Genomic DNA, 26,772 nt, shown 5'->3' with positions numbered 1-26,772 from the left:
GAGAGCAGGTCCTGGCAACAAGTAAAACTTGCTCTATTATTTTTAGTAAATCAAAGATGAAGGAACCAGAGGCCAGGTACAACGGGAGAGTGTACAAGTGTTAAGCGATGGAGTGGGAGTGAGCTCAGACTCGTCTCCAAAGCTAAAATTGAATGTACCCTTCAGGTGTTGCTGCGATTTCTATTTGAAAAAGCCAGACTTAAGGACTTCTAGCTCAGCCAGAAGCCTGGGGGGGGGGTGGGGAGCGTGGGGGTGGATGGCACAAGAGGCAGAGAAACTAGCTTTTTAAGCCAATAAATGCCCTTTGCACTCAGAAGGTTCTCTGTAAACCAATCCCAATCTGATCCCAGGGACTTGTCCATGGCCTACAAGAAAATACTTTATTCCTACAATCCACTGTGTGCACTCCTACTCGCCCGAGGGCCTTAAGTCTTCGGCGGAAGGGAAAAATACTTGGGAAACATAAAGCGCAGCATTCGACCGGCTTCATCCACTCGCAGCACGCGGGCTGAGAAGGGCTGAAAAGGGCGCTGAGGGGCTGAGACGGGCTGAGAAAGGCGCTGAAGGGCTGACTAGGGCTCCGGGACTGAGGGGCGGGCCCCTCGCCCTGCCTAGACCGCTGGGCCCCCGACGCCGTGCACCAACTCCAGCCGCTCTCGCGATGCATTACAGTTGTGGCGGGAAGTGGCTCCGGCGCCAGCGCAGAGCGAAAGGCCTTACGGGACGGAAAGGCGGATGCCCCGCCGGCCTTCACGCCCCTCCTTCCAACTGCCCCTTAGAGGCAGGGAGCCTCCCCGCCAGGCTTCGCCCTCCGCTCCCCTCAGTTTTAAAAGAAGAGCGGGGCGGGTCCCTGGGTGAGTCATCTCTTCTCGTGGCCCCGGGCTCGCCGCTGCGCTCGCGGCCGGAGGCCCCCGTGTGCTGGGAGCCATGCTGAGGAGCTGCGCCGCGCGACCGCGCACGCTCAGCGCCCTGCGAGCCGCGCGGGGAGGCGCGCCCCGGCCGGCGAGGGACCCGGGACCCGCGCGGGTGAGTCCCGGCGCCGGGCGGCCGGAGGGGGCGGAGGGCGAGGCCATTCCGTCCCGAACAGGCGTGAGAGAGCGAATGTGTTCAGCTGTTTATCCATTTCCACAGCCAACTGACCTCAGAATAAAAGGCATCAATGTTAAACAGAGTCACCGAGTCTTTTAAGTCTTGAGATTCAAACCATAAGCGACTGGACAGGAGGGTGACTCCGTTTTGAAGCAGTGTGCAGGATGCTTGAACCAGGCCAGCAGGCCAAGGAGTGCCTCTACTGATATTAAAGGTTGTGACTTAAACAAGGTCACGTAGAAAACATGCAGTAGAGTTGGGATCTGAACCTGACCAGTCTGGCGCACAACCATTACTTAATACCATCGGGAGAAGGGTATACCCTCTTCCAAGCATTCAAACCGAGTTCTCTGCTCATCAGCTAATCTCGCCCTCTGCAAACCAGTTTCCCCACCTTTAAAGGTTGTTACAACATTTAACTGAGATTACGCAAGTGTTTAACAGCAGAGTATTAAATAAACATTGCCTGTTCTTACATCCCTACGTTGTGATTCGTTGATGTATTCAATTAATGTTAATTAAGCACGAACAACGTGGCAGACATTGGTTACTAACAGTATAAATATAAATAAGAAGGGGACGGGGGGGGGGTGGGAAGGGACAGACTGGGATTTCAAAATGTGGAATAGATAAACAAGATTGTACTGTGTAGCTCAGGGAAATATTAACAGGATCGTGTGGTGGCTCACAGCCAAAGAGAATGTGACAATGAATATATCTATGTTCATGTATGACTGAAAATTGTGCTCTACACTGGAATTTGACACAACACTGTAAAATGACTATAACTCAATTTAAAAATGTTTTTAAAAAAAGATGAATAAGAAACAACCCTTTCTCGCAAGGAGCTCACAGTCTAGTTTGGGAAAAAGGAATGAAAGTGCAAAATTTAAAAATAATGTGTACAAAGGGAACATAGAGGAGGGAACAGCTCTGTCTTGAGCAAGAACTAGAAGCTACTGTAGCTTACTTTTAAAGAATAATGAGTGCAGGTTGGTTATTAATCCTGTACCAGCTTGTACTTTGGAAAAGATAACATCTTGTGCTAATCTCACAGCAAAGATAAATCTGTTTCTTTAATTATATGTTGGTGTCTTATAATATGTGTTGAGAACATTTAATAGTATTTAATGGCTTTATAACAGTAGTATTTATAGGCTTTATAAATCATGCTTCATTCAGTTCAGTGACTTAATCTTAAAAGGAGTCTCATAAAGTTGTAGCTTAACAAGTCCCACTTGAAAAACACACAAACCAAAGATCAAGCAAGACCTTTTCTCTATTCAGGGCAACAAAAGATAATGATTATCCCTAACATTTCTGCCTCGTGCACCAAGTCCAGGTGCCTTTACTTCAAGTATGTCTTAGTTCTCATCTCCTTGGACTGAAAGTTTCATGATTTTTATTTCTCATAACATCATATTTTCATCCGTGGTCCTAAACTCAACATGCCCCAAACTAAAATTAACAGTCCCACTCCTACTTTCTTCCTCTTGACATGCACATGGTCACTAATAAAAACCTCCTCTTTCTTTTCCTTCTATCCACTCATCTTCACAATTCAGGAATCATCCAAGACTCTTCTACTTTCTCTTCCCCCACAATCAGTCACTATTCACATCCCTTGGTCCCAGTATCCTAAATATGTCTTAAATCTTTGTTTTCATTCCTCTCTACCAAGTTCAGCTTCTGACCATATCTCCTGGACTTCTGCAACAGTCCTTTAACTGGTTTCCCTACCATTGCTTCTCACCTTGCAATTCATCCCTAACATCAGAGGGAGCTGTCTAAAACCTAAGTTCATGTTACTGCTTTGCTGAAAACTCCTTTTGGCTCCTCACAGTGGAAAAATATTTTTGTCACTCAAGTATCACCTTCATGATTCTTTAAAGACATCCTTTCTTTAATTAACTAATTAATTAAATTCTTTATCCTAAGCAATAATATTTATGAAATCACAAGTGTGATGTGCTATTTATGTCCTTTTATAATATGCATTTAAAAATACGTGTATCATTGTCCTTGTGCCAACTTAAATCATCTTTCCTTTTGGCCTTTGGGAACATTGACCCAGAAAATGAAATCTAAGCCTGCGTTAAAGCCAAAGGGCCTTTGTGGTGTCACCCTCTTCTACTTTGCCATCTCCATCTTGCTGCTGTTCTCTTTGCACCTTACATCCACGAAGACCAAAATCCTAGCAGTTCCCCAACATGTCATACGGTCGTTTCGTCTCTCTGTCCCTTTGCTTGGAGCAGTCCTCCTGTTCTTTCCCTAGTAAAGTTTTTATCCTCTAGAAATCACTCAATCAGTCCTCACTTTTTGAAGTTTTTCCTGAAAGTCACTCCTTCTGTGTCTGTATCTACTTCTATTGTAGCATTTTTTTTCCCACTGTTCAAAATCATCTTTATTCAGTTGTTTAACCTTTCTCCCCCATCTCCAAGAATACTAGCTCCAAGAAAGCTGTATCTTCTCTTGGCTTTGCAGGGCCCGGCACATGGAAGATGCTACATTAGAATTTGCTTCGGGAATGAGTTAGTCTCTTTCTATGTGGCAGTACCTTACCCTGCTTCCGCTGAAAGGCTAACAAAGAGAGAGGAAGGAGTACATAGAGTACTGTTGAGTGTGTCCCGTTTCAGATGGCCTTTAGGGATCTGATGTCCCTTCCGTGGCTCAGGCACGAAAGACTTCTGTTTGGCTGGGGAAGAGGGAGTGGGCCCGGGAAATTGCATCCACTGGGCCTCGGAGCCTGGGGTGCCAGCCCCTTCCTCCCACAGCCAGCCCCTTTCGGTCAATCAGCCTGTGCACAGACACAGGAGGAGAGGGCTTTAAGTGAGCGTATGACTTCCCCAAGCTGAAGACCTCTTCACGGGGCTCCCCTTGGCTTCAGGAACCTCCAGGAGGGAGGGTGGGTTGGCTTGGGAGGCAGCTGGGGTCACAGTCTCTCTGCAGGGTGGCAGGGTGCCCGTGGCCTAGGCAAGGCCCCCATCACCTGTGGGTGCCTCCTGAGTCAGATGAGGCTGGTTTCCCCCACAGAACAAGATGTAGGTCTTCATTGGAGGGATGACAGGTCCTAGGTTGGGACTCGGAGCTCGGGGTGGTGCTGGGGGCGCTGCTGGGGAGAGCTGTTTCCCATGAGCACAGTCGATAACGAAAGTTAGGTGAGCTTTGGGGATGGTCTTCTGATGGCAAGCTGGCTTTCCATCTGAGCTGGTCTCCAGGTCTGTCTTAAGGCCCTTGACTTTGGGGCTGGCTCTCAGGTCCCAGGGGTCTTCTGAGGGGGCCGTTACTGCTGCCATAGGGCCTCGCTTAGCACTAGCAGAAGGAGCAGTTTTCAGCAGCCTCTTCCAGGATGCAGCTCCCCACCCAAGGACCAGACCTTTTATATTTACTGGATCCTGATCTGCTGAGTGAATTCCACCAGGAGCCACAGGAACTGGCCTGGGGCAGTTGAGGGATTGTTTTGATCCACTGAGGTTATGTCAGTAGGATTGCTGTCTGGTCCCTGGGAGGTAGGCCTTCTACCAAACAGACACTATTTCTTCCAACTCCAGCTGTTTCCTCGCTTAGGACAAGCCTTGGAACCTTCTCACCGAGGCCTCAGTTTCCCAAAACTCAGTCATTGGCTGCCTCCTCAGTTTTTAGTTGTTTTATTTTGCTTTTTCCTGCCTAAGAACTACGTGGAACACTACCTACTAAGTATGTCTCAGCCTGTTTAAGTAGCGATAGACTGGGGAATTAAGCCACAAATATTTGTTTCTCACAGTTCTGGATGCTGGAAGTCCAAGGTCCAGGTGCCTGCAGATTCTAGTGTTTGGTGAGGATCTGCTTGCTGGATCATGGATGGCTGTCTTCACTGTGTCTTCACCTGGCAGAAAGCCTGCAGCATTTTTCACACTCAAGGCTGGAAGCACTTGAGGGTAGGGCCTAAGTCTTCTCTCTCTCTTGCCTGGAACAGAACCACGGCATATAGTAGGGCTCAGAAAAGTTTGTTGCATTTAGCCGAATCCCCTAGACGTTCAGAATTTAAAATCAGGTAGGAGAGCCCACAGTTAAGGGAGTCATTCCAATTCCTAAAAGTCTGGTCCATAAAAGGATGCTAGAACTGATCAAACCTCGAGTTGCCTATTTAGGATAAGACCTATGGATGAAGTGCGCCCAAATCCACAACTCCAGAGTCTACACGTCCTGTTCCACCTCTCAAACTGACGTGTATTGGTCAGTACATATTAATTTGTGACTAATTGTGTCTTTTTGTTAGCTTACTTCCAAAATTCATGTGTTTTTAAAACTACATGATTGGGACTGGATTCTAAGGAAATAATCCAATAATAGAGAAAAGGCTATATTCATAATGTTCCAATGATCCTTTTCATTTAAAGCAGCAAAAACCTGGAAACAATTTACAGTACAATTTAAATGGTTAAGTAAATTATAGCGTATCATTTTAAAGGACTATTTTTCTGTTGAAAATGGTGATAACTGAGATTAAGGACATGAGAAAGTGAATACTAAATAACTAAGTGGTGAAGCAGAAGGAAAAATTCTGTACTGAGATTACAAGTTTATTAAGAAGAACTACATATAAAGATACTTGGAGGAAATACATCTAAATTTTACCATTGGTTATAGTAAGATGGAGAGATAATAAGTGGGTTTTAATTTTTTTTTTTCTTTTCTTTCCTTCCCAAATTTTCTGAGCTGGGTTCTGAAGGTACGAGCCAGTCAAAAACATAAGAAAAAACAAAGTACAAATACTGGGCTAGGGACTAGAGTGGTCTTGACCCTACTGACATTTTCCCTCATGAAGTCAAGACTTCCTTTTGTTCAGCCAGAAAGTTTAGTTCCACAGAGTTCTTGAGACAGGCTCCCTGAATTCTTATCATCAGGCCAGGATCAGAGCCAACCCAGGTGTCAGCAGAAGGCTGGTTGGCTGGTTCTTCCATCACAGTAAATGTACCTCCCTCTCCCCTGGGGTGCAGTCCAAGTGCTGTAGGTACATTGAATCTAAATGAATTGATAAGGGTCCCTGGAAGGAGAATGCCTTAGAGTTGATAGCTTCTGTGATATTAATGTTCCAAGATTTCTGCAGAAGTAAAAATGGTGGAAGCCATAGTTACTATGACACGAAGCACTTGTCCCCTCCCACCTCCTCCTCCTCTTTCTTTGTATTCTCTTTCTGGGCATTTGGCTCTGACACCCACTCTATTGCACAATTCAGAAACCTGGGATTGGCTCTTGTATGCTTCCTTATCCAAATAGTGACCACGTTCTGCTTCATGCGCTTGTAATTTTTCACCTGGGTTACTCCAATAGCCTCCAAACAGAGCCCTCTCATTCCAGTCTTGGTTACTCCCACTATCTTTCATATTATGGCTAGATCTGATCTTGTCACTCTCCCGTTTGAAGTCCCTCTGAGAGCACTGCAGATGTGATTCAAACCAGGGAACTTAGTGTGGAAGCTTCTCACAGGCAGGTCCTTGCCTACATCCCTGCAACCATCTGCTCCTCCCTTTGCACTGCAACAATGCCAAGCTTCTTTGAGGCCTAAGTTTCATCATTTGTAAAATGTGGATAATAATTAGTACCTACTTAATATGGTTGTTGTAAGGCCCCTTAAAACTGTTTCATGCCTCCTTGTTTTTGCACATGGGGCTCCTTTGCCTGCAGTGCTCTTTCCAGCTGGTTAATTTCTGCATGTCTAATCAAGACTCAAGTCAATGAACATCCTCCCCCGCCCGCGAACACCAACTCTATGATGAATACCTCTCCCCTGTGCTCTGGCTTCCTGTGTGTACCCTACTTGTAGCACTTTCTACCTGGAGGAAAATGTCTGTCCTTCATCTCTCTTTATCACCAGTGCCTGGCTCACCTGTGCTTGATTCAGTTTTGAAAAAAAGAAGGGGGTCTGCAGACCTGGGCTTAATGCTGACTCTGCCAATAGCTACTTGGATGACATTGAGTAAATCATTCACCCTCTCTCAGTCTCCCATTTCTGCCAAGGAGGGTAGACCAGGTGATCCTGAAAATTTGCTTCTACTTCAAAATGACAAGCTTTTGGGAAGAGGAAAAGCTGCAAGATAGTCTTAGAAAATAGAAGAATGTGTTGTACCTCCCATTACTCTCCCTTTTCTCCTCTCTGTCTTTTAGAGGTCATTTTCTACTGAGAAAGTCATTCATAAAGACCGTTCTCTTCCCAACCCCAGCTGGAGCAAGGATTTAAGACTCCTCTTTGACCAGTTCATGAAGAAATGTGAAGACGGCTCCTGGAAACATTTGCCTTCATCTGAATGTAAAGTTCCTCAAAGGATTCACAGCTTCAAGACCTATTTTCTCGGTAGGAACAGCTACTCTTCCATAAAGACTATTTAAATATCAAATATAAAACCAAGAACAGATTAAAGCATTAGTTACCACTTAAGAAAGGGAGGATAGGTTTGCTGTATTCTCCAGTTTTATAGGCCAGAAATTGCAATAAATTTTGCAGATTGTGGGAGAGCATAAAGTCTACTGCCAATAATAAGACTGCCTCCACCATGGCATCCTCATCACCATTAGCAGAAGTAAAGAAAGGGCCCCAGAATGCCACCCCTCTCCCACATTCTCATCACCTTTCTGTCTTGAGGCTGTCATCACTAACCTCCTGTTACCATTTATATATGGCTGTCACCCTTAAGAAGCTTAGAACACTCAGGTCACCCCCTCATCTCCCAGACTGTAAACTCCCAAAGCAAACCACCCCACCTGTAACATACATATTGCACTTCCTGTCCTGTGGGTGTGTGTGCTTTTTAATTAATAGACTTTTTTTTTTCAGTAGTTTCAGGTTTATAAAAAAAAAAAGTAGAAAGTACGAAGTCCCCGTATACCCCTTAATCCTCTCCACCAGCTTTCCATATTATTAACAGCTTGCAATAGTAAAGTACATTTTTTATCAGTGATGAGACAGTATTGATACATTAAAGCCCTTAATTTACATTAGGGTTCACTCTTTGTGTTATACTTTGTGGGTTTTGACAAATGTTTAATGACATGTGTCATTACAGTATCATACTGAATATTTCCACCGCCTTCAGATCTGCTTGTGCTCCACCCATTCATCTCCCTCCTCCACCCTGAACCCTTGGCAACCACTCATCTTTTTACTCCGTAGTTTTGGCTTTCCTGAAATACGTATAGTATGTATCCTTTCAGATTGTTTTCTTTCACTTAATAATATGCATTTATTACGGTACATTTATTTTTTCCCTAGCACTTATCACCATCTGACATGGTTTGTGTTTATTTATTGGTTTGTCTCTCACCACTAAAGTGTTTGCTTCATGAGGACAGAGATTTTTTAATGTTTTATTCCCGACTGTATCTTCAGTGTGTAGAACAGTACCTGATACATAGTAAGTGCCTTATACATATTTGTAAGAAGAGAGGGAAGAAGGAAGGCAGGAAACACATGAGGGGGCCTGTTTAAGGTACTCAACTTGTTTTATTTTTTTTACCTAAAATCTCTGACCTCCTGTTGAGCATTGCATTCCTGAAATAGGCCTGAATACACAGATAGGGTCCCTGACTTCATGAAGCTGTTACAGTTATTTCCTAATTTACTCATTACCTTTTACTCATCTAACCACATCTTTAGGTAGTAGTTTGGGTATTGTGATGGTTTTTTAAAAAATGACCTCAAGTGGGCCATTAACGTTGCCTGACAATCATTTTTCATTTTTCCCTCTTCCACTCACTCTCCTGCCCTCCTAAATGACTATTTCCTACCTACTTTTTCTCAAGCCTCACTCTCAGCTGATCTTACCTCCTGTTTCGCTAAGAGAAAATAAAAGCAATCAGAAGAGAGCTGCCAAGTTCCCCCCCCCCCGCCCCCGTCTCATTTACCCTCTTCCCTGCATCTGTGTCTGATACTCTGCTTTTCCCATGTGAACTGACCATACTCCTGCAGAGGCCAAGCCTTCTTTTTGTGCGCTGCGTTACATCCCTTTGGTCTCCTTAAGGACATCCCTCTCTGCTAGATTTTTCTCTAGCTACAACAGGCCACAACTGCCTTTCTCTCTTCCTGGTCTCTCTTCAGCCCTCTCCAGTCAAACCCCCACTCTCACCACTCCATCAGAACTACTTTCACTGGTGACCTTCATATTGTTAACCAATGACTTTGCTCAGCTTTTGGCACAGCTAATGACAACTTTCTCCTTGCACTTGGCTTCCAGGACACCACATTCTTGTATTTCATTGGTGCCTCCTTTATAGTTTCTCTTGCTGGTTCCTCCTTATCTTCACATTCTTAATGTTAGGGTGCCCCATGGCTCAGTCCTTAGTACTTACTCCTTCTCTGTACTCTGTTGGTAATTTCATTCAGTCTCATGGCTTTAGAGGCCACCCAAAAGCTGACAACGTCCTATTTTTTTCCTTTATTATGTAAGTTACATATGTACAATATAGTGGTTCACAATTTTTAAAGGTTATACTTCATTTATAGTTATTATAGCGTATTGGCTATATTCCTCATGTTGTACAATATATCGTTGTAGCTTATTTTGTACCTAATAGTTTGTACCTCTTAATCCCCTGCCCCTATGTTGCCCCTTCCCCCTTCCCTCTGCCCACTGGTAACCACTAATTTATTCTCTGTATCTGAGTCTATTTCTTTTTTTGTTATGTTCACTAGTTGTATTTTTTAGATTCTACATGTAAGTGATATCATACAGTATTTGTCTTTCTCTGTCTGACTTATTTCACTTAGCATAATGCCCTCTAAGTCCATCCACATTGCTGCAAATGGCAAAATTCCATTTTTATGGCTGAGTAGTAATCCACTATATATATATGTATATATACTTATTTTTATATGTATTCCATTATATATATGGCAATTGTAGATAATGCTGCTATGACCATTGGGGTACATGTATCTTTTCAAAGTAGTGTTTTTGGTTTTTTCAGATATATATCCAGTAGTAGGATTGGTGGGTCATATGGTAGTTATATTTTTAATTTTTTTATAAACTTCCATACTGTTTTCCACAGTGGCTGCACCAACTTACATTCCACGAGCAGTGTACAAGGGTTTCCTTTCTCCACAGCCTAACCAACATTTGTTATTTGTTCTTTTTGATGACAGCCATTCTGACAGGTGTGAGGTGGTATCTCATTGTGGTTTTGATTTGCATTTCTCTGATGATTAGCTATGTTGAGCATCTTTTCATGTGCCTATTGGCCATCTGCATTTCCTCTTTGGAAAAATGTCAGTTCAGTTCATCTGCCCATTTTTCAGTCTGTTGGTGTTTTGTTTTGTCTTGTTTTTGATATTGAGTTGTATGAACTATTTATATATTTTGGATTTAACCCCTTATCAGTCATATTACTTGCAAATACTTTCTCCAGTTTAATAGGTTGTCTTTTTGTTTTGTTGTTGGTTTCCTTTGCTGTGCAAAAGCTTTTAAGTTTAATTAGGCCCCATTTGTTTACTTTTGCTTTTAGTTCCTTTGCTTTAGGAGATGAATCCAAAAAATACTGCTACAATTTATGTCAAAGAGTGTTCTACCTATGTTTTCTTCTGGGAGTATTTATGTTATCCAGTCTTACACTTAGGTATTTAATCCATTTTGAGTTTATTTTTATATGTGGTGTTAGAGGACATTCTAATTGCATTCTTTTACAGGTAGCTATCCAATTTTCCCAGCACCACTTACTGAAGAGACTATCTTTTTTCCATTGTATAGTCTTGTCTCGTTTGTTGCAGATCAATTGACTGTAAGTGGGTGTTTATTTCTAGGCTCTCTATTCTGTTCCATTGACCTATGTGTCTTATTATTGTGCCAGTACCATACTGTTTTGATTACGGTAGCTTTGTAGTATAGTCTGAAGTCAGGGGGTGTGATTCTTCCAGCTCTGTTCTTCTTTCTCAAGATTGTTTTGGCTATTCGGGGTCTTTGGTGTTTTCTACACACATTTTAAAATTAGTTCTTCTACTTCTGTGAAAAATGCTATTGGTATTTTGATAGGGATTACACTGAATCCGTAGATTGCCTTGGGTAGTATGGTCATTTTAACAACAGTAATTCTTCCAATCCAAGAACACAGTATATCTTTCCACCTGTTTGTGTTATCTTCAATTTCTTTCAGCAGTAACAACTTCCTAATTTAATGATTTAGTGAATTGGTTCACATTCTGGTTCCACAATTTAAAGCTGTGTGACCTTGGGCAAGTTACTTTACCTTTCCTTGCCTCAGTTTCCTCCTGGTAGATACTTCAATATTTGCTGAAGAAATAAATGAAACAAAAATAAAACTACTGTACTGTTGCATTGTTCATTTTCTTTAAATCCCAATTAAACCATGCTTATTCTAAGAAGGGTTTCTATCTATACCTTATTATTTTATTCAGTATACCCTTACCATTTATGTACTGTATTTTCTGACTCCCATGTGTAAGTACTTTGTTTTGATTTCATTTATTTTACTATGTCCCCAGGTAGACTAATTCCACAGGAGCAAAAGATTAACTACATTCTGTTTCTTTGGCACCCTTCTATTCCCTTCAGTTTGCACCTGGTTGACATTTTAATCAGTCATCCACTGACCTGCGATTTTAGCAGGGCACACATGTTTAGCTCTGTCATGGCATTTTCCTCATGCGTGTTTCTCACGTGCCCATTCACTTCATTTGCCTGCAGACTCAAAGCCTGTGAAAGAAGACCAGCTGTCACAGGCCCGGCCCTTCACCAGAAGCTATGAGGTTGGCCAAGGCTTTGAATATGCGATGTTCTATAATGAAGATGAGAAAAGGACGGTTTGCTTGTTTCAAGGAGGTCCTTATCTAGAAGGACCACCTGGGTAAGAATGATAGCCTAGAAATGTGGATCTAAGAGATTGTCATCTCGCAGCACCCCCATGTGTCCACAGTACAATGAAGGCATTAAAGTAGTAATGCAGATACATACTTATTGACGTGGATAGATGTTTACCATAAATTATTAAATGACAAAAGCATAGGACATAGAGCAACAGACTATACTCTGAGAGTATTACTAACATGTTAAGTGTAGCTTGTCACTCGATGGTGGGATTGTAGCCCTTATAATTTTTAATTTCTTTTTCTTCTGTTTATCTGCATTTCCTACATTCTTAAACAGTGATGTATATTTAGTTTAAGAGAAACATAATATAAATTTTCTGAATTGCATTTTAGCTTTATGCTTACTTGTGATCTGATTATCATTAAGTTCTGGCTTTATTACAATATTATAGTATTATACTATGAACAAAATAAAGTTGGGAACATGGATATAGTTTGACATTCAGTACACTGAACATGGACTAAGTTCGGAGATGAATTATATGGGATGCTTGGATCATCTTTCTCTCTTAAGGGGCTGTTTTCAGAATTTCTGAATACATTTCTCTTCCCTTCCCATTGTAATTAGATTCCTTCATGGAGGTGCCCTTGCAACAATGATCGATACTACTCTTGGTGTGTGTACAATTTCATGTATGGGACTTTTCATGACTGCCAATCTCAACATCAATTTTAAAAGGTAAATTCACGGGTAGCCTTTACTTCTTAGGTTTCATAATTTAGGCTCCGCAGCAGTGGACCCTGAGACAAGGATTTCTGTGCAAGTGTTTATTAAGGAAGCGCTTCTGAAGGAAACCATGAAGGGAGTGGGAGAAGGACAGGGAAGAGGAAGAAGCCAGCCAAGGTTAGACAATCGGTCGTGCAAAAGGTAGCTTCAGCCTAGTCACTCAAAGAAGTCTGGAGTGAAATGTGTGCCTCAGTGTCGTCCCTACCTCAGCAAGGGAGCCGGAGTCTTCATAGTCTCTCGTACTTCGTCGCAGGATAAGGGCTGTCCTGGGGACCATGAATTCCTGGGCACTTCTTGCTCTCTGTGTTTGAGCAAAGCAGGCTCTAAGGAAAATGTTCAAAAAACAAAAACAAAGGTGAAAAGAGGATTGTAGGGGATCTGAGTGGAGCACCAACATCCAGTACATAACAAAACTTAAGTTTTACCTAACTTCACACAAAGAAATAAAAGGGCAGCAAGGTAAGTTTGGTATCCATCACAAAGCTCAGCACGATCTTACTTAGTTCTTCAGTCATACAGCTGTACCCCGACAGTCAGTCAGATGGTATGGATACTGGCATAGGCAGAGGGAGAGGGAAAGGGTAGAATAGAGTTTAAGAACAGAGTTTAAGGACAGAGTTCGATAGATGAGATCGCTAATGCGGTTCTGTGGGCTGTTACCTTACACAGGAAGCATGCAGGTTACAGAACATCTTCACATCGTACCCGATAGAGTTGTGTGGCTTATATGGCAGTCACGGAGAGGGGAAGCATACTTCATTGATTATATTTAATGTCAGTAACACTTAGCTCGGCTTATCCTGCTCATGGCATGCTATAGAAAAGCATTCTTCCCCCTAGCAAATACCATTAGTTTATACCAGGGGTCAGCAAAACTTTCTGTAAATGTTTTGTGCTTCACAGGCCATAAAGTCTCTGGTACAACCACTGAGCTCTGCCACTGTAGCACAAAAGCAGCCACAGACAATAGCTATGTCCACAGCTATATCCATATAAATAAAACTTTATTTACAAAACAGGCAGCTGGCCAGTGAGACATAGTTCCCAACTCCTGGTCTATTTACCTGCAGGCCCAGTGAGAAAAAAGTTAGACAAAGCCCCTTGCCTCCTTTTCTTTTTTCTTGGAGTGCTTCTCTCTGCTTCTTACCATGTACACACACAAACACACACATACATACACACACACACACACACACACACACACACACTCTGAATGAATTAGAGGCCAATGCTTTAAGTTTTTCTTCCCTGGCTGCCAATAATAATAACTTCAAAATGAAAATGACTTAAGCAAGAAAGAAATTTATCATGTAAAAGAAATCTGGTATGGTAGCTCCCTGGTTCCGAGATGCAGGCTCCTTCCAGTTCATCTTTTCAAAGTCCAGAGTGGTAGCAAGAGCCATCACATGACCTGGACAGCAGGACTGAGGAAGGGAAGAAGAAGTGCTGTCTTCTCTCTTTCAAAGAGACTTCCTGGAAGTGCTATGCAACACATCCATTTAATCTCATTAGCAATAAGGAGGATGGGGAGAATGTTCCCTTAATTGGCATCATTATCACCTCAAATAAATTCAGCTTCAGCAACTAACATAACCAGACATATTCATAAATCCAAACTTACAAATTATACAGTATAAATTATTTTAAATACTGAAGCATTGATTAAAAACATAATTGATGGGGAGGGTATAGCTCAAGTGGTAGAGCACATGCTTAGCATGCATGAAGTCCTGGGTTCAATCCCTAGTACCTCCTCTAAAAATAAATAAATAAGCCTACCCCCCACAAAAAAGAAAAAAATACGTAATCAAGTTTTACTAAATAATCCAGTAAAGAAAATAACAAGCCTAGTATGGTAGTCTCTTCGAAGTGCAAAATTTTCTCCATGATTACAAAACCTACTATTTCACCTACATTTAACCTATTAAAATTTTTTCATTCTGGGTTTGATTAATTTCCTCGGGTTGTCGATACTTATATTTTCCTGAGGCTAGAATACTCATTCTTATAACCTCCCCAGGCTTCTAGTGATTATGTCAGATTCTAAAGAAACCAACTCAGGTCAGCCAAATTTGTAGGTTGTAGGCTGTCAAACTGGTGATCCTTGATGGGACAGGATTTTGCCTCTGACTGCGATTGGAGCATAACCCTGAATTCATGAGTCTGAGCCGCTCTTGGAGCTGAGGTTTCCTTGCTGTGTCAGTCACCTTCCAAATCTACACCTGTGCTTACAGCCTGGTACTTCCCCTTATTTAGTATCTAAGTCTAGTGTGTCTTAGTCGTATATATTCTGCCTTGGTGTACTGCTTACGTACAATTAAATGCATCTCATTTAATGGCAGAGGTTCCATCTCCCAGGAGGTAGGACAAGAGTCTGTGCAGTTTTCTTTCAGGGATATTCACCTGGGCAAGACACTCACCTTTCTAGCTGGTTGCTTTCTGTAATCAGTCCTTTCTTTTAAGGGTATGATCCCGGCATTTTCTGGAATTGTTTGGCTTCCTCACAGCTCTCTGCCTATTGTGTTGGGGAGGGGGTTATTGGGGTTTTTTAGGGAGATTGTGCAGGAGTATGAACCTCCACATGGCATATATCCATTGATGTAAATCCACTGAATGTGCCTAAATGCTCTTTTCACCCGTCAGCTCATCAGCTCACCTGCACCTCATGCACTTTAGGGGGACATAAGAGGTAATAGCCCTGATGGGGATGCTAAGGGCTGTACAAATCTTTGCATATCCTCAGTTCATGCAGACTCTGAAGCCCTTTGGACTAACACATGGAAGACTCCCTGATGAACATAGGTATCCTCTACCTCTACCCACACTTTACCACTAAGAAAAGCATTGCTTCTGCCATGACGTGTGTAAGCATAATTCTTTGAATGCAACCTGCCCAAAGCTGACCTGTGTACACCTCTTACTCTGTGTCTTACCATCTCCTACTTCCACAGAGTAATACATATAAGACAGATATATACTTCATAGAAGAAACACTTGCTTGTCAACACTGTTCCCTATGTGTAAACTGCTTTAGAAGTTAAACCTAGCCTACCTAGCCTATCATAGTTATCCTTGAATCATAGCTATGGTTTTGTACTCCTTGTGCTGACTTTTCCCTTTTTTGAGAATCAATAGGAACTTTCTGTAATGTGGTTAGCTGTGATTATCACCCTCTTCTCTGTGTTTAAATTACATTTGCCCTATAGAAGTCTCATTAGACTGGCTCCTTGTCCTTTATGTTCTATCCAAACAGCTTTTAAGTACCTTTGTCTCCTGAGAGACAGTATAATCACTAGTTAACAGGAAAGACTTTGGAATAGGTTCAAGTGCTCATTTTGCCACTTACTAGCTATGTGACCTTTGACAAGTTACTTAACCTCTCTGTGCTTTGATGTCCTCATCTTTAAAAAGAGGATAAGAATACCCACCTCATAGGGTCATAGCAGTGAATGATTAATCCATGAAAAGCACATAGGACAGTATCTGGCCACAGAACAAGTTGCAGTAAGTGTTAGCTCCTTATTACTTTTTATCATTAACATTGTTGTTATTATCATTACTTCTATTTCTAACAACAATAGGTTACGTCTGTGCCAAGACACGGAATAGCTACTCCTAAAACCAGAAAAATATTAAATTGTTCCACATGTGTTCTCATAGTGGGCAGGATGACCTTGCTGCTGGGCTCTTACAGTGTCAGAGCTAGAAAGTTATTAATGTTTAATAAGGTCATGAGTTCACTCGGATATTTTTAATTTAACATTTTTTGTGCCTTATATTTAAAAAAAATTTAATTTCTAGTTGTGGTTAAAAAAAGACATAAAATTTACCATCTTAACCTTTTTTAAATGAAAAGTTCAGTAATGTTAAATATATTTACATTGCTGTGAAACAGATCTCTAGAACTTTTTCACCTTACAAAACTGATACTCTTTACCCATTAAACAATAACACTTCATGTCCCCATTTGCTCAGCCTCTGGCAGCCATAATTCTACTTTCTGTTGCTGTTAATTTGACTACTGCAGTTACTTCACATAAGTGGAATCATACAGTTATTTGTCTCTTTGTGACTGGCTTATTTCACAGACCGTATGTCCTCAAGGTTCAACCATATTGGAGCATATAATATAATTTCCTTCCCCTTTAAGGCTGAATAATATTCCATTGTATGTATATACCACATTGTGTCTACCCATTCGTTTGTTGATGTATATTTGGGCTGCTTCTACCTCTTGACTATTGAATAATGCTGTAATGAACATGGGTGTACAGATATCTCTGTGAGATCTTGCTTTCAATTCTTTTGGATATATACCCAGAAGTGGGATTGCTAGATTATATGGTGATTCTATTATTAATTTTTTGAAAAACCACTATACTATTTTCCATAGCTACTGCACCACTTTAAATTCCTACCAGCAGTGAAGGATTCCAATTTCTTCACTTCTTCAACAGCACTTATTGTTTTTTTTTATGGTAGCCATCCTAATGAGTGTGAGGTGATACCTCACTGTGCTTTGATTTGCACATTTCTAATGCTTAGTGACATTTAGCATCTTGTCGTATGCTTCTTGGCCATTTGCATATCATCTTTAGAGAAATATTCAAGTCCTTCACTCAAGTTTTTAGTTGGGTTTTTGTTTTTTTGTTGTTGTTGAGTTGTAAGAGTTCTTTATATATTTCGGATGTTAACCCCTTATCAGATAAGTGATTTGCAAATATTTTCTCCCATTTTGTAGACTGCTTTTTTACTCTGTTGATTGTGTTCTTTGATGCACAGAAGTTTAAGTTTGTTGTAGTCCCATTTGTCCCATCCACAGGCCGTCCACATAAGGTTACTTTGCTGTTCATTTGTTATCCACAATTAGAAAACTTGCTAAAAGTAAGTTTTACCTGAAGTCACATGGATAAGGAGAAAACAGTCAAGGTTAGAACTCAGTCTTCTGAGCCTAAGTCTGGTATTCTTCACTGCAATGCACAGCCTCCCTTCTCTTCTTTTAATTGATGATTATAGAACAGAATAAAACTTTGGGTAAGTAGTCTAGAACTTAATATTTATCAGACCCTATATTTTCATATAAAGTTGTTAGAGTCATAATAATAATTTTTAAAATATATTTAATCTAATCAGTTGATGACCCTGTAGCATACTAGAGACAACCACCTGGGATTAAAAATTAATTGAAGATAATTTATAGTGTCAATTAATCATCAGGTTTCTTAGTCCACCCTCCTACTTTTTTGGGGGGTTGGGGGAAAGAGAGGTAATTAGGTTTACTTATTTATTATTACTTTTTTTTTAATGGAGGTACTGGAGGTTGAACCCAGGACCTCATGCATGTTAAGCACGTGCTCTACCACTGAGCTATACCGTTCCTCCCTACCCTCCTACTTCTAAGAAGCAAGACTGCTTCTTAATCAGCTCAAATACTTTCCAGCCCTCTGATCTAAATGTCACACTTGATTTATTTTCTTATGCTTAGCACATTAAGATGAATAGACAAAGCAGTTAATGATTAGTGGTTAGTGGTGGCTAGCCAGATGAAAGGATCAGTATCTCAACATTTCTATAACTCATTCATGGCCTATTAGTTGGGGAGGTCTGGGTTAGACTTCTTCATGCAACATGGCAGACAAGAAATTCTGAAGGACATTTCCTCCTTCAGAACAACTAGATCCTGTGCCAAATACACAAGGAAATAAACCACCATAAGTGAGAATCAGCAGAAACAATAAATAATGGACTTAGACCCTCAGAGGCTTGAGATATCATGATAATTAGATATACAGTATAAAAGAACTATGTATGAGATGTTTAAAGAAATAAAAGATGGAATCACAAAAAGAGAAAGCAATAAGAAACTATAAAAATTATTAACAGGGGGGAGGGTATAGCTTCAAGCGGTAGAGCGCATGCTTAGCATGCACAAGGTCCTGGGTTCAATCCCCAGTACCTCCTCTAAAAATAAGTAAAATAAATAAACCTAATTACCCCTCCCCGCTGCAAAAAAAAATTAACAGATCTGCCATAGAACCTAAAACTCCTAGAAATGAAAATGTAATTGTTTAAAAATGAAAATACCTCAGTAGATAAGTTAAAGGGCTATTTATACACAGCTGAAAATGAACAGAAATGTAGAATTGAAAAAATTAACCTGAATCCAGCATAGAGAGAAAGAGAGGTGAAAAACATAAAAAAGAGGTTAAGTTAAAAGGATAAATAAAAAGCCCGAATATACTCTGATCCTAGAGGGAGTCCTAGAGTCCTAGAGGGAGACAGTAGAATGACTGGAAGAGATCTCGTATTTGAAGAGATGATGGGTAAGCATATTCTAGCACTAAAGAAAATCATGAGCCACAGATACAGAAAGTACAGCATATATCAAGCAAGGTAAATAAAAATAAATGCATGTCTTGAGCTATTATAGAGAAATTACAGAACACTGAAGGCAAAGAGATCTTAAAAGCAGTCAGAGACAAAAGATTACCCATAAAGAGTAGTCTTGCCTCTTAGAAGCAAAAGGGCACGTTTACTCTGGCAGTATGCTTCTTATCAGCAACAGTGGAGGCGAGAAGTTAAAATATCTTCAAAGTGCTGAAAGACACATGTAACCTAGAATTATGCTCTCAGCAAAAACTAAAGTTCAGAAATGAGGGCAAAATAAAGACATTTTTATTTAAACGAAAATGGAGAAAGTTTACAAACCACAGGCTAATACCTAGGGAACTTATAAAGGATATACTTCAGAAAGAAGGAAAGTAATCCCACCAGACGGGAGGATGAAAGAAAAAATAATGAGCAAATACATCAGTAAATATGTTGGTAACATAAACCCAGACAAAGTCTAGATGTAAATAATATCAATGTCTATATTCTGGGGAAATTTTAAAAGGACAACTAAAATACTGGACAAAAATAGCATGTAGTTTGGGGATGAGGTAAACATAGTTAATATTTGTATTCTTCATTGGTGAGGGGATTAAAATAATAGAAAATCAGTGTGTATAACTAAAGCCTAACCAGTAGAAGAGTAAAAACCAAACAACTAAGTAAATAAATAATTAGAAAAATGTAATTTAAAAGTGAAAGAAAGAGAAAAAAAATCACCACAAAGTGAGTCAAATAGAGCACCAAAATAAGATGGTAGAAATAAGTCTTAATAAATCACTAGTTACACTAAATATAAATGCACCAACCATCAGCTCAAAGAAATAAGATTATAAAATTGAGTTTTAAAATATAAAAAGCTATAAACTGTTTATATGAGACATGTCTAAAACATGACACAGAAAACTTTAAATGGAAGGGAAAATGCGCTAGTCAAAAGCTAACCAGAAGAAAGGTGAAATACCAGGGGAAAAAAATAAATTGTCGAAAAAGTAATATTGGGGGTAGAGAAGACTACTTCATAAGAAAAGATTTGGTTCAACAGCAGATAGTGACAATTCTAATTCAGTGTGTACAAAATAAAATAACTTGAAAGTATATAAACAAAATTAGTAGAATCATGGGAAGAAATTAATCCACTGTCACTTAATCAGTTTTGTGGATTTCATGGATATTCCAGCACACTGTTGTCAGTTATTGGTAAAGCAGACCAAAAGAAAAATTTTTTTAAAGAATTAAAATACCACAAGATAATAAGTATGATTTATTGGACATATGTAGAACCCTATATCCAGTAATCAGAGAAAAATACATTCTTTCCAAGCGCACATGGAACATTCACAAAAATTGATCATAGATAATAGGTCATAAGTCAGATCACAATATATTGTAAAGAATCGGAATCTTACAGGCCAAGTTCTCCCCACGTTAAATTAGAAGTCAAAAATAAGGAAAAATCTTTTGAATTGTATTTGATTAGTTGCGGTAGCAGTGGATACTATTACAACCCGTACATTTTACCTACTTAAATCAATAGGCTTTTTTGTTTACATATTCTCTTGTGTGTCAAAGTCAGTGAGGGACTTACCCCTAAAATGAGTCAAAGATTCGGACTCCTTCCTGAGTGTGGCTTCTCTATCCTCTTAGGGCCTCTGTGTCTTCTTTATTCAACTATTCAAGCTTTCTGATCCTTTTTTGTCAATTTTGATTACATTTTTTCTGAATTTCATCCAAGTTTTCAAGTATATTGATATGAAGTTATTCATAGTGTTCTCTGTTTTTTTCTTACCTCAGTTAAATATGTAGTTATGTCCTTTTTGGACCCAGTATTTATTTTAATTCTCTCTCATTCTTCTTGATCTATCTTGCCAGAGATTGTTAGCCTTTTCAAAGAGCCACCTTTGGGCTTTTTAAGCCTCTCTGTTTTTATACGTGTGTTTTCTCCTTTATTTTTAAAATTTGCTTTTATCTTTATTATATTCTTTTTGCCTCTAACACAAATCTAACTAAGTTTTCTAGCAAAACTGGATTCAGGAAAATGATCTGAAGCCTGTTTTCTATGCCAGTCAAACTAATCTGTGCCTAAATATTAGTTTCATTTAGAAAATGATACTCTATAAACATAGTTATTATTTTGTATTTTGTCCAAAGAGAAATGATGTTTTCTCTTACTTTCTCTTATTAATCAAGGAATTTTTCATTGTAAGGAATAGATCTCTTATTTCACAATAGCTTAAGGAAAAAAGAAACATTGCTTGTGTGGTTGAGAAGATAGGTGTGGCTAGGTGCAGGTATTCAATGATGCCATTAGGAATCTGTGCCTGTGTCTCAGCCGTGGTTTCCTCCGGGTCTGCTGCATCCTCAGGTAGCCTTTCCCAAGGCAGTGCCACAACGGCTACCAGGCAGACTTGTATCTTGCAAGGCTAGCAACTCCAGCAGAAAAAAACCCAGCCCCACGGGCTCCAGCACGAGTTCCAGGATTGACTGTTTCAGCCTGTGCCCACCTGCACAACCAGTCAACCTACATGCTCTAAAACTGGGGGTGATTCCCCAAAGAAAGGGAAGTGTAAGGGTATGAATGAGAGCATGTGGTGAGGGGTAGGACAGATGGATAAATGAAGGGAGTAAAGTTAGTAGTAAAAGGAGACGCTGGACAAGCACGAACACCTAATGTCCCCTGGGTCTTAGTAAATCCTGAATTGTCAAAGCTCAGGTGTCCCATCAAGAGGACACATTGTAATTGACTGTACTTCAATTAAAAACAAAAAGAGGATAAGGAAAAACTAATGGGCACAAAAACTGTGCAGAGGGGTAATCAGAGTGGTAATTTCCCTTCCACGTAGAGTGGTTCCTTCATCCACATGGTGGTACTATAGGAGCATGAAGCACATCTCCCTGCTCCTTATTATGTTTCTACCAACTAAAATTTTACCTTTAAAGATACCTTTTTCTTATGGTACTGTATCTCTAGGATTCCCAAAGGTGACTGTAGCCACTAGACACATATAGCTATATAAATTTAAATATAAATTAATTGTAGTTAAATAAATTTAAAGGTTCAGTTTCTCATTCACAACAGCCACATTTTGAGTGCTCCTGTGGCTACCACATTGGACGTTCCAGACGTGGAACATTTCTATCACCACAGAAATTTCTGTCGATCAGCAGTAATTTAGCACGTAAAGCTGTTACCCGCAGTTTGTTGTTACTGGGTGTCCTTCTAGTGACAGTTACTCTAAAAGGGATTGGGTGAAAAATTTTGATTATGACAGAGAAAATGAGAAAAGCTGACTGGAACCATCCCATGGTCGTGTTTCCATTTCTTTAAAGGATTTCAGCTCCTCTGAGATGAGTCAGCCTCTGTAATTACAGAGCTGGAATCCCTGATGACCTCTTTGAGCCTAACCCACAAGAACAGTCTGGGACCAGATACCCGGGAGCCACCTGAGAGCAGTGGTGCTTGGGAGGAAGAGGGTGTGAGCGGCTGCTGGCGTCAGCCCCTTTCAGGAATGTTTTATCTAAGATAGCATCCACTGGTAGCAGGCATCATAAATCTCTACCCCTGTCATGTACTTGATCATTTCTCAGGTTTACATAAATCTGATAAGAGCTGATTTTTCTCTTTTTTTTTTTTTTCTTCTGCAGTCCTATCCCCCTTTGTTCTGTTGTTGTGATCAGTAGCCAACTTGATAAAGTTGAGGGAAGGAAAGTGTTTGTTTCCTGTAATGTTCGAAGTGTTGATGAGAAGACCCTACACTCAGATGCAACAGGTAAGAAGCTGCCACTCTCTAGTTTGGGTTTGGCTTAGTTTGGTTTGGGTTTTTTTATTTTGGGGTTTTTGTTTTGTTTTGTTTCATTTTGGTTTTATAACCCACACATACCGAGAAATTCTTAATTCTCTGTCATACAAAGAACAAGGTGTTCTTTCTACATTGCTGGTAGAGGGCTGTTTGCCAGTATCTCTCAGAATTACAGTCTTGAACCCTTTGAGCCATCCCCAGGATTTTATCACACAGGTGTACTAACATGTGTGCGACGTTGCAGCATGTAAGGTTGCTCTACAGATCCAGTAATTGTGTTATTCATGCAGTGTTGCTTGGAACAGCAAAAGGTAGACAGAACATAGATATCTACCAATAGGAGACTGGTTAGAGACTTCAGTTCATCCATAAGCTATATTATGTCTGCCATAAAAATGTTTTGGAATATTGTGGTGCCGTAAGTAAGAATAAGAGAACTCTTCATGTATGGTATGCAGCTATCTCATTACTGCACATTGAATGGAAGACACAAGATACAGGACAGTGAATGTAGTCTGTTATCATTAGTGTAGAAAAAAGAGAGAGGTTCTTCCCATTCTCTTCTCCTTTTCTACCTCCTTCCTTCCTAAATATTTCTAAAGCCGTTAGGTGGAGTCAGACATGGTAGGCTTGGTGATGAGGGGGAGGCCCCAGGGCGGGGTGGCGGCAACAGCCCAGCCCTGTATGGGAGTCTGAGTGGAGTGGAGGGTGTTGCTCAGGGGAGTGGCCCAGCACAGGATGTCAGAGCCCAGGTAGGGGAAGGAAGGAGTCCCAGTGGGGAGCATCCGCATGGGCTGGCAGCTGTGATGGGAGCCAGATCTCTCATGTCAGAGGTGTTCTAGATGCAGAAAGAGAGCAGACCTGAACCCTGCGGTGTGGGATTGGAGTTGGATTGGAGTTTTCTCAGTCTTTGCCTTTTGCCAGTACTGTTGTGGTGACAATGATTTGTAAGGACAAATGCTGTTGCACATTGTCATTTTGCTCACATTTTGGCGAGTTACTCTTCAGCGGTTCAGGAAGAAACAGTTCTTTGTAGTAGTCTCAGATTTTTCTGTAAGCTTGAAATTATTCCAGAATAAAAACTAATAAGCAGGAGGGAAGGGAAAATCTCTCTATATATTCATACTGCATACACTTCCAAGAAGGCCACGCACATCACCACTGGTTGCCTCTGGGCGAGGGACCAGGAGGTTGGGAGGGAGAGTTCATTGTACGCCCTTGTGTACCTTGTGAAAGTGGTTCTGTGTATTGATTCCCAGTGAGGAGAGAGGTTTTGTGAAGCCTAGAAGCTTATACAGTTTAAGAAATTCTAGGGAAAAAATGCAATATTGGGTACAAAAGTGAGTATTTATTTTAAATGAAAAAAGAAATCAGAACATTCCACTGCCTTGGAAATGCAGGTCCCTTGCCTCTGCCATCTCTAGAGGCAGTTTACCAGAAGTGCTGCCATGGAAGTACTTCCTAACTGCGCCCTTGAACACTGCGCAGCCCCCGGCTCTCCCAGGGCCCTTGCAAGTGAGGGGTCCTGGAAGCCTCCCCTTCAGTAGCTTCAGACTTAAAGAAGTTAACTTAGATAACCAGTACTTTTTGTTTGTTTTTATTCTTTCTTATTTGATGGACCTTGACAGACTTGTTTGGGTTCACTGGAATCCTTGATTTAGGACACAGAGTCATTACTGGTACATGGATGATACATTACTTACTCACTAATTTATTTATCTTTCTAATTTCATGATAAACATCCTGATACCTACCATCCAACAAGACCCAGTCTTAGTAATATTATATCCCTACCGAATGACTTTTCTTCATCTCATCCTCCTGTTTTCCCTCCAGAGGTAACTCTGATCTAAAGTTTTATGATTTCTATTCCTTTGTGCCTTGTTATTTTTTATTTTCTAAGTCTTATCAATTAAGTGATATATTGTTTAGTTGCTTGTTTTTGAGCTTTGTAGAAAGGAGATTGTGCTGTGTATGCTTTCCTGCAGCTTGATTTGTTTCCACTCGGTTTCATGTTACTGAGGGTCACCCGTGTTGTTGGCTGTGCAGTTTGCTCATTCACTGCTGTATAGGATTCCACTGTATGACTAATGGTGGGCCTCTGACTATTATGAATGGGGCTGCTGTGAACACTCTTGCTTACGTCCCCTGCTGGTGTATATGGGCAAGAGCTTGGCATGTACTTTGTAGTCGAATTTCTGGGTTGTAGGTATGAGAGTGTTCAGCCCCCCAGGGGAATGCCAGATTGTTTTCTAAAGCTGTACCAAATCATGTTCCCACCAGCAATATGTGAGATTCTGTTGATCCCTATCTTCTCTAGCAATTGGTAAAGTCAAACTTCTTGATTTTTACCAATCCAATGATTATAAAATGGTATCTCAGTATAATCTTAATTTCCATGATTACCTATGGAGTTGAGCATCTCTTCACATATTTATTGACTACATTTTTTTCCTATTCTGTGAAATTCCTGTTTGTTCAGCCTTTGTGTGTGTGGGTGGAGGTTCTAGGGATTGAACCCAGGACCTCGTGCATGCTAGGCACGTGCTCTACCACTGAGCTCTACCCTCCCCCTCGCCATTTAGCCTCTTTTATTGTTTTTCTTTTTTTTTTAACTGATTTATAGTAGTTCTTTAACTATCTGATATTAAACTAATCTCTTTTGGCTATATAAGCTACATACAGCTCCTTCCAGTATGTAAGTTGTCTGTTATTTCTTTAACTTATCTTGTTTATGTACAGAAGTTTTTAATGTTAAGGTAGTCACATTTATTAATTTTTTTCCTTTATGGTTAATGCTTTTTGTATCTTGTTTAAGAAATTCGTTTTTCCCCTAAGTGTCAGCTGTTTGTAGTAATGGTGGATAAAAGGAGCAGGAAGGAGATCATGAATAATTTGAATCCACAGTCAGTTTAAAACTCCATTCCAGGCTATGGTTTATACTTCCTGTCTCACTAAACCTCTCAGTGTCATAAAGGCACCGGATGGCTCCATTGTAATTTCACTTCCTTTCACTCCCCTGACTATCTCTAATGGAAGTGGTAATGGTCCATGAAATGACCACGTGGTGGAGGACCTCGTTACCCAGGAGAGATAATACAGTATTGTGATAGTCAAAAGCTGATTCTTAATTTGACTGAGAAATGAGAGTGGGCAGATAGCCTGAAGGTACAAATATGAATCGAAGTGCTTTTCTTTATAGATATATTTCTACTTAGAGAAGTTCCATCAAATTGAAGTCAGTTGACTTATAATAATCTTTTGTCATTTTGTTTGTTTAGGCTTATTTATAAAGCTGGATCCTGAAAAAAGTTTGACATAAAAGAGCTTCCGGTGAATTCCACACCAATCTGCGTAAGGCTCTTCCTCCTCCAGATGAAGCAGTTGTCCCCCGCCCTGCTCTACTCACCCACCGTTGAGTCCCGCATAGGGTGAAGCCTGCTAACACTGATCTTCCTGAACAAGTCTTCTGAACACAATTCCAGGAGTTCCACTTCCATCTTCCAAACTTTTAGCACAGAGACAATCCCTGTGAGAGTGTCAGCAATTCTTTCTCTCTCCTCAGGAGAAGTGTCTGGTTCTTCTAAAATTTGAATGGGTTCCTTAAAGCTGCACAGGCGTGATATCTGACCCACTGCAGACCAGAAAAAAATTCATATTGAAATTTTTATCACAAACTTAGAGATGCCAAAAAGCCAAAGAAAGGAATAAATTTGTGGGTGCATGAGTGTCTGTGTGTGTGTGTGTGCAGGCACACATGCACATGCATTATAGATTACAAAACTAACTTTATTGTATCTAAACAAATCTTTCTGGCTGCAGTAGGAAACACAACTAGTTCCTGTAGGATTGGATACCTCACATCTGTTGTCTTGGATTCTAGGAATTAAACCACTGTGCCATTTTAA

At 40.5% G+C, this 26,772-nt stretch overlaps 1 protein-coding gene and 1 pseudogene across 2 annotated transcripts; one reads left to right on the top strand and one right to left on the bottom strand.

Moving 5' to 3' along the window:
- Positions 1-719: 719 nt before the first annotated feature.
- THEM4 (thioesterase superfamily member 4) lies at positions 720-26,772 on the top strand. 2 transcript variants are annotated; one of them, XM_031436388.2, is made up of 6 exons: positions 720-1,026; positions 7,237-7,423; positions 11,766-11,925; positions 12,516-12,626; positions 22,710-22,834; positions 26,146-26,772. In XM_031436388.2, the coding sequence occupies exons 1-6, from the start codon at positions 928-930 to the stop codon at positions 26,184-26,186; spliced, it is 723 nt and encodes a 240-aa protein (XP_031292248.2). In that variant the 5' UTR covers positions 720-927; the 3' UTR covers positions 26,187-26,772. The 2 variants fall into 2 exon arrangements, with proteins under 2 accessions (XP_031292248.2, XP_064333838.1); XM_064477768.1 differs by lacking the exon at positions 720-1,026 and adding an exon at positions 4,882-5,006.
- Positions 3,878-4,407, bottom strand: LOC105105332 (steroid receptor-associated and regulated protein-like; annotated as a pseudogene).

Source organism: Camelus dromedarius, chromosome 23 (assembly GCF_036321535.1).
Source record: "Camelus dromedarius isolate mCamDro1 chromosome 23, mCamDro1.pat, whole genome shotgun sequence".
Taxonomy (NCBI): domain Eukaryota; kingdom Metazoa; phylum Chordata; class Mammalia; order Artiodactyla; family Camelidae; genus Camelus; species Camelus dromedarius.
Note: the sequence above shows the minus strand (reverse complement) of the source record. Positions and strands in the feature narration are given on the sequence as shown.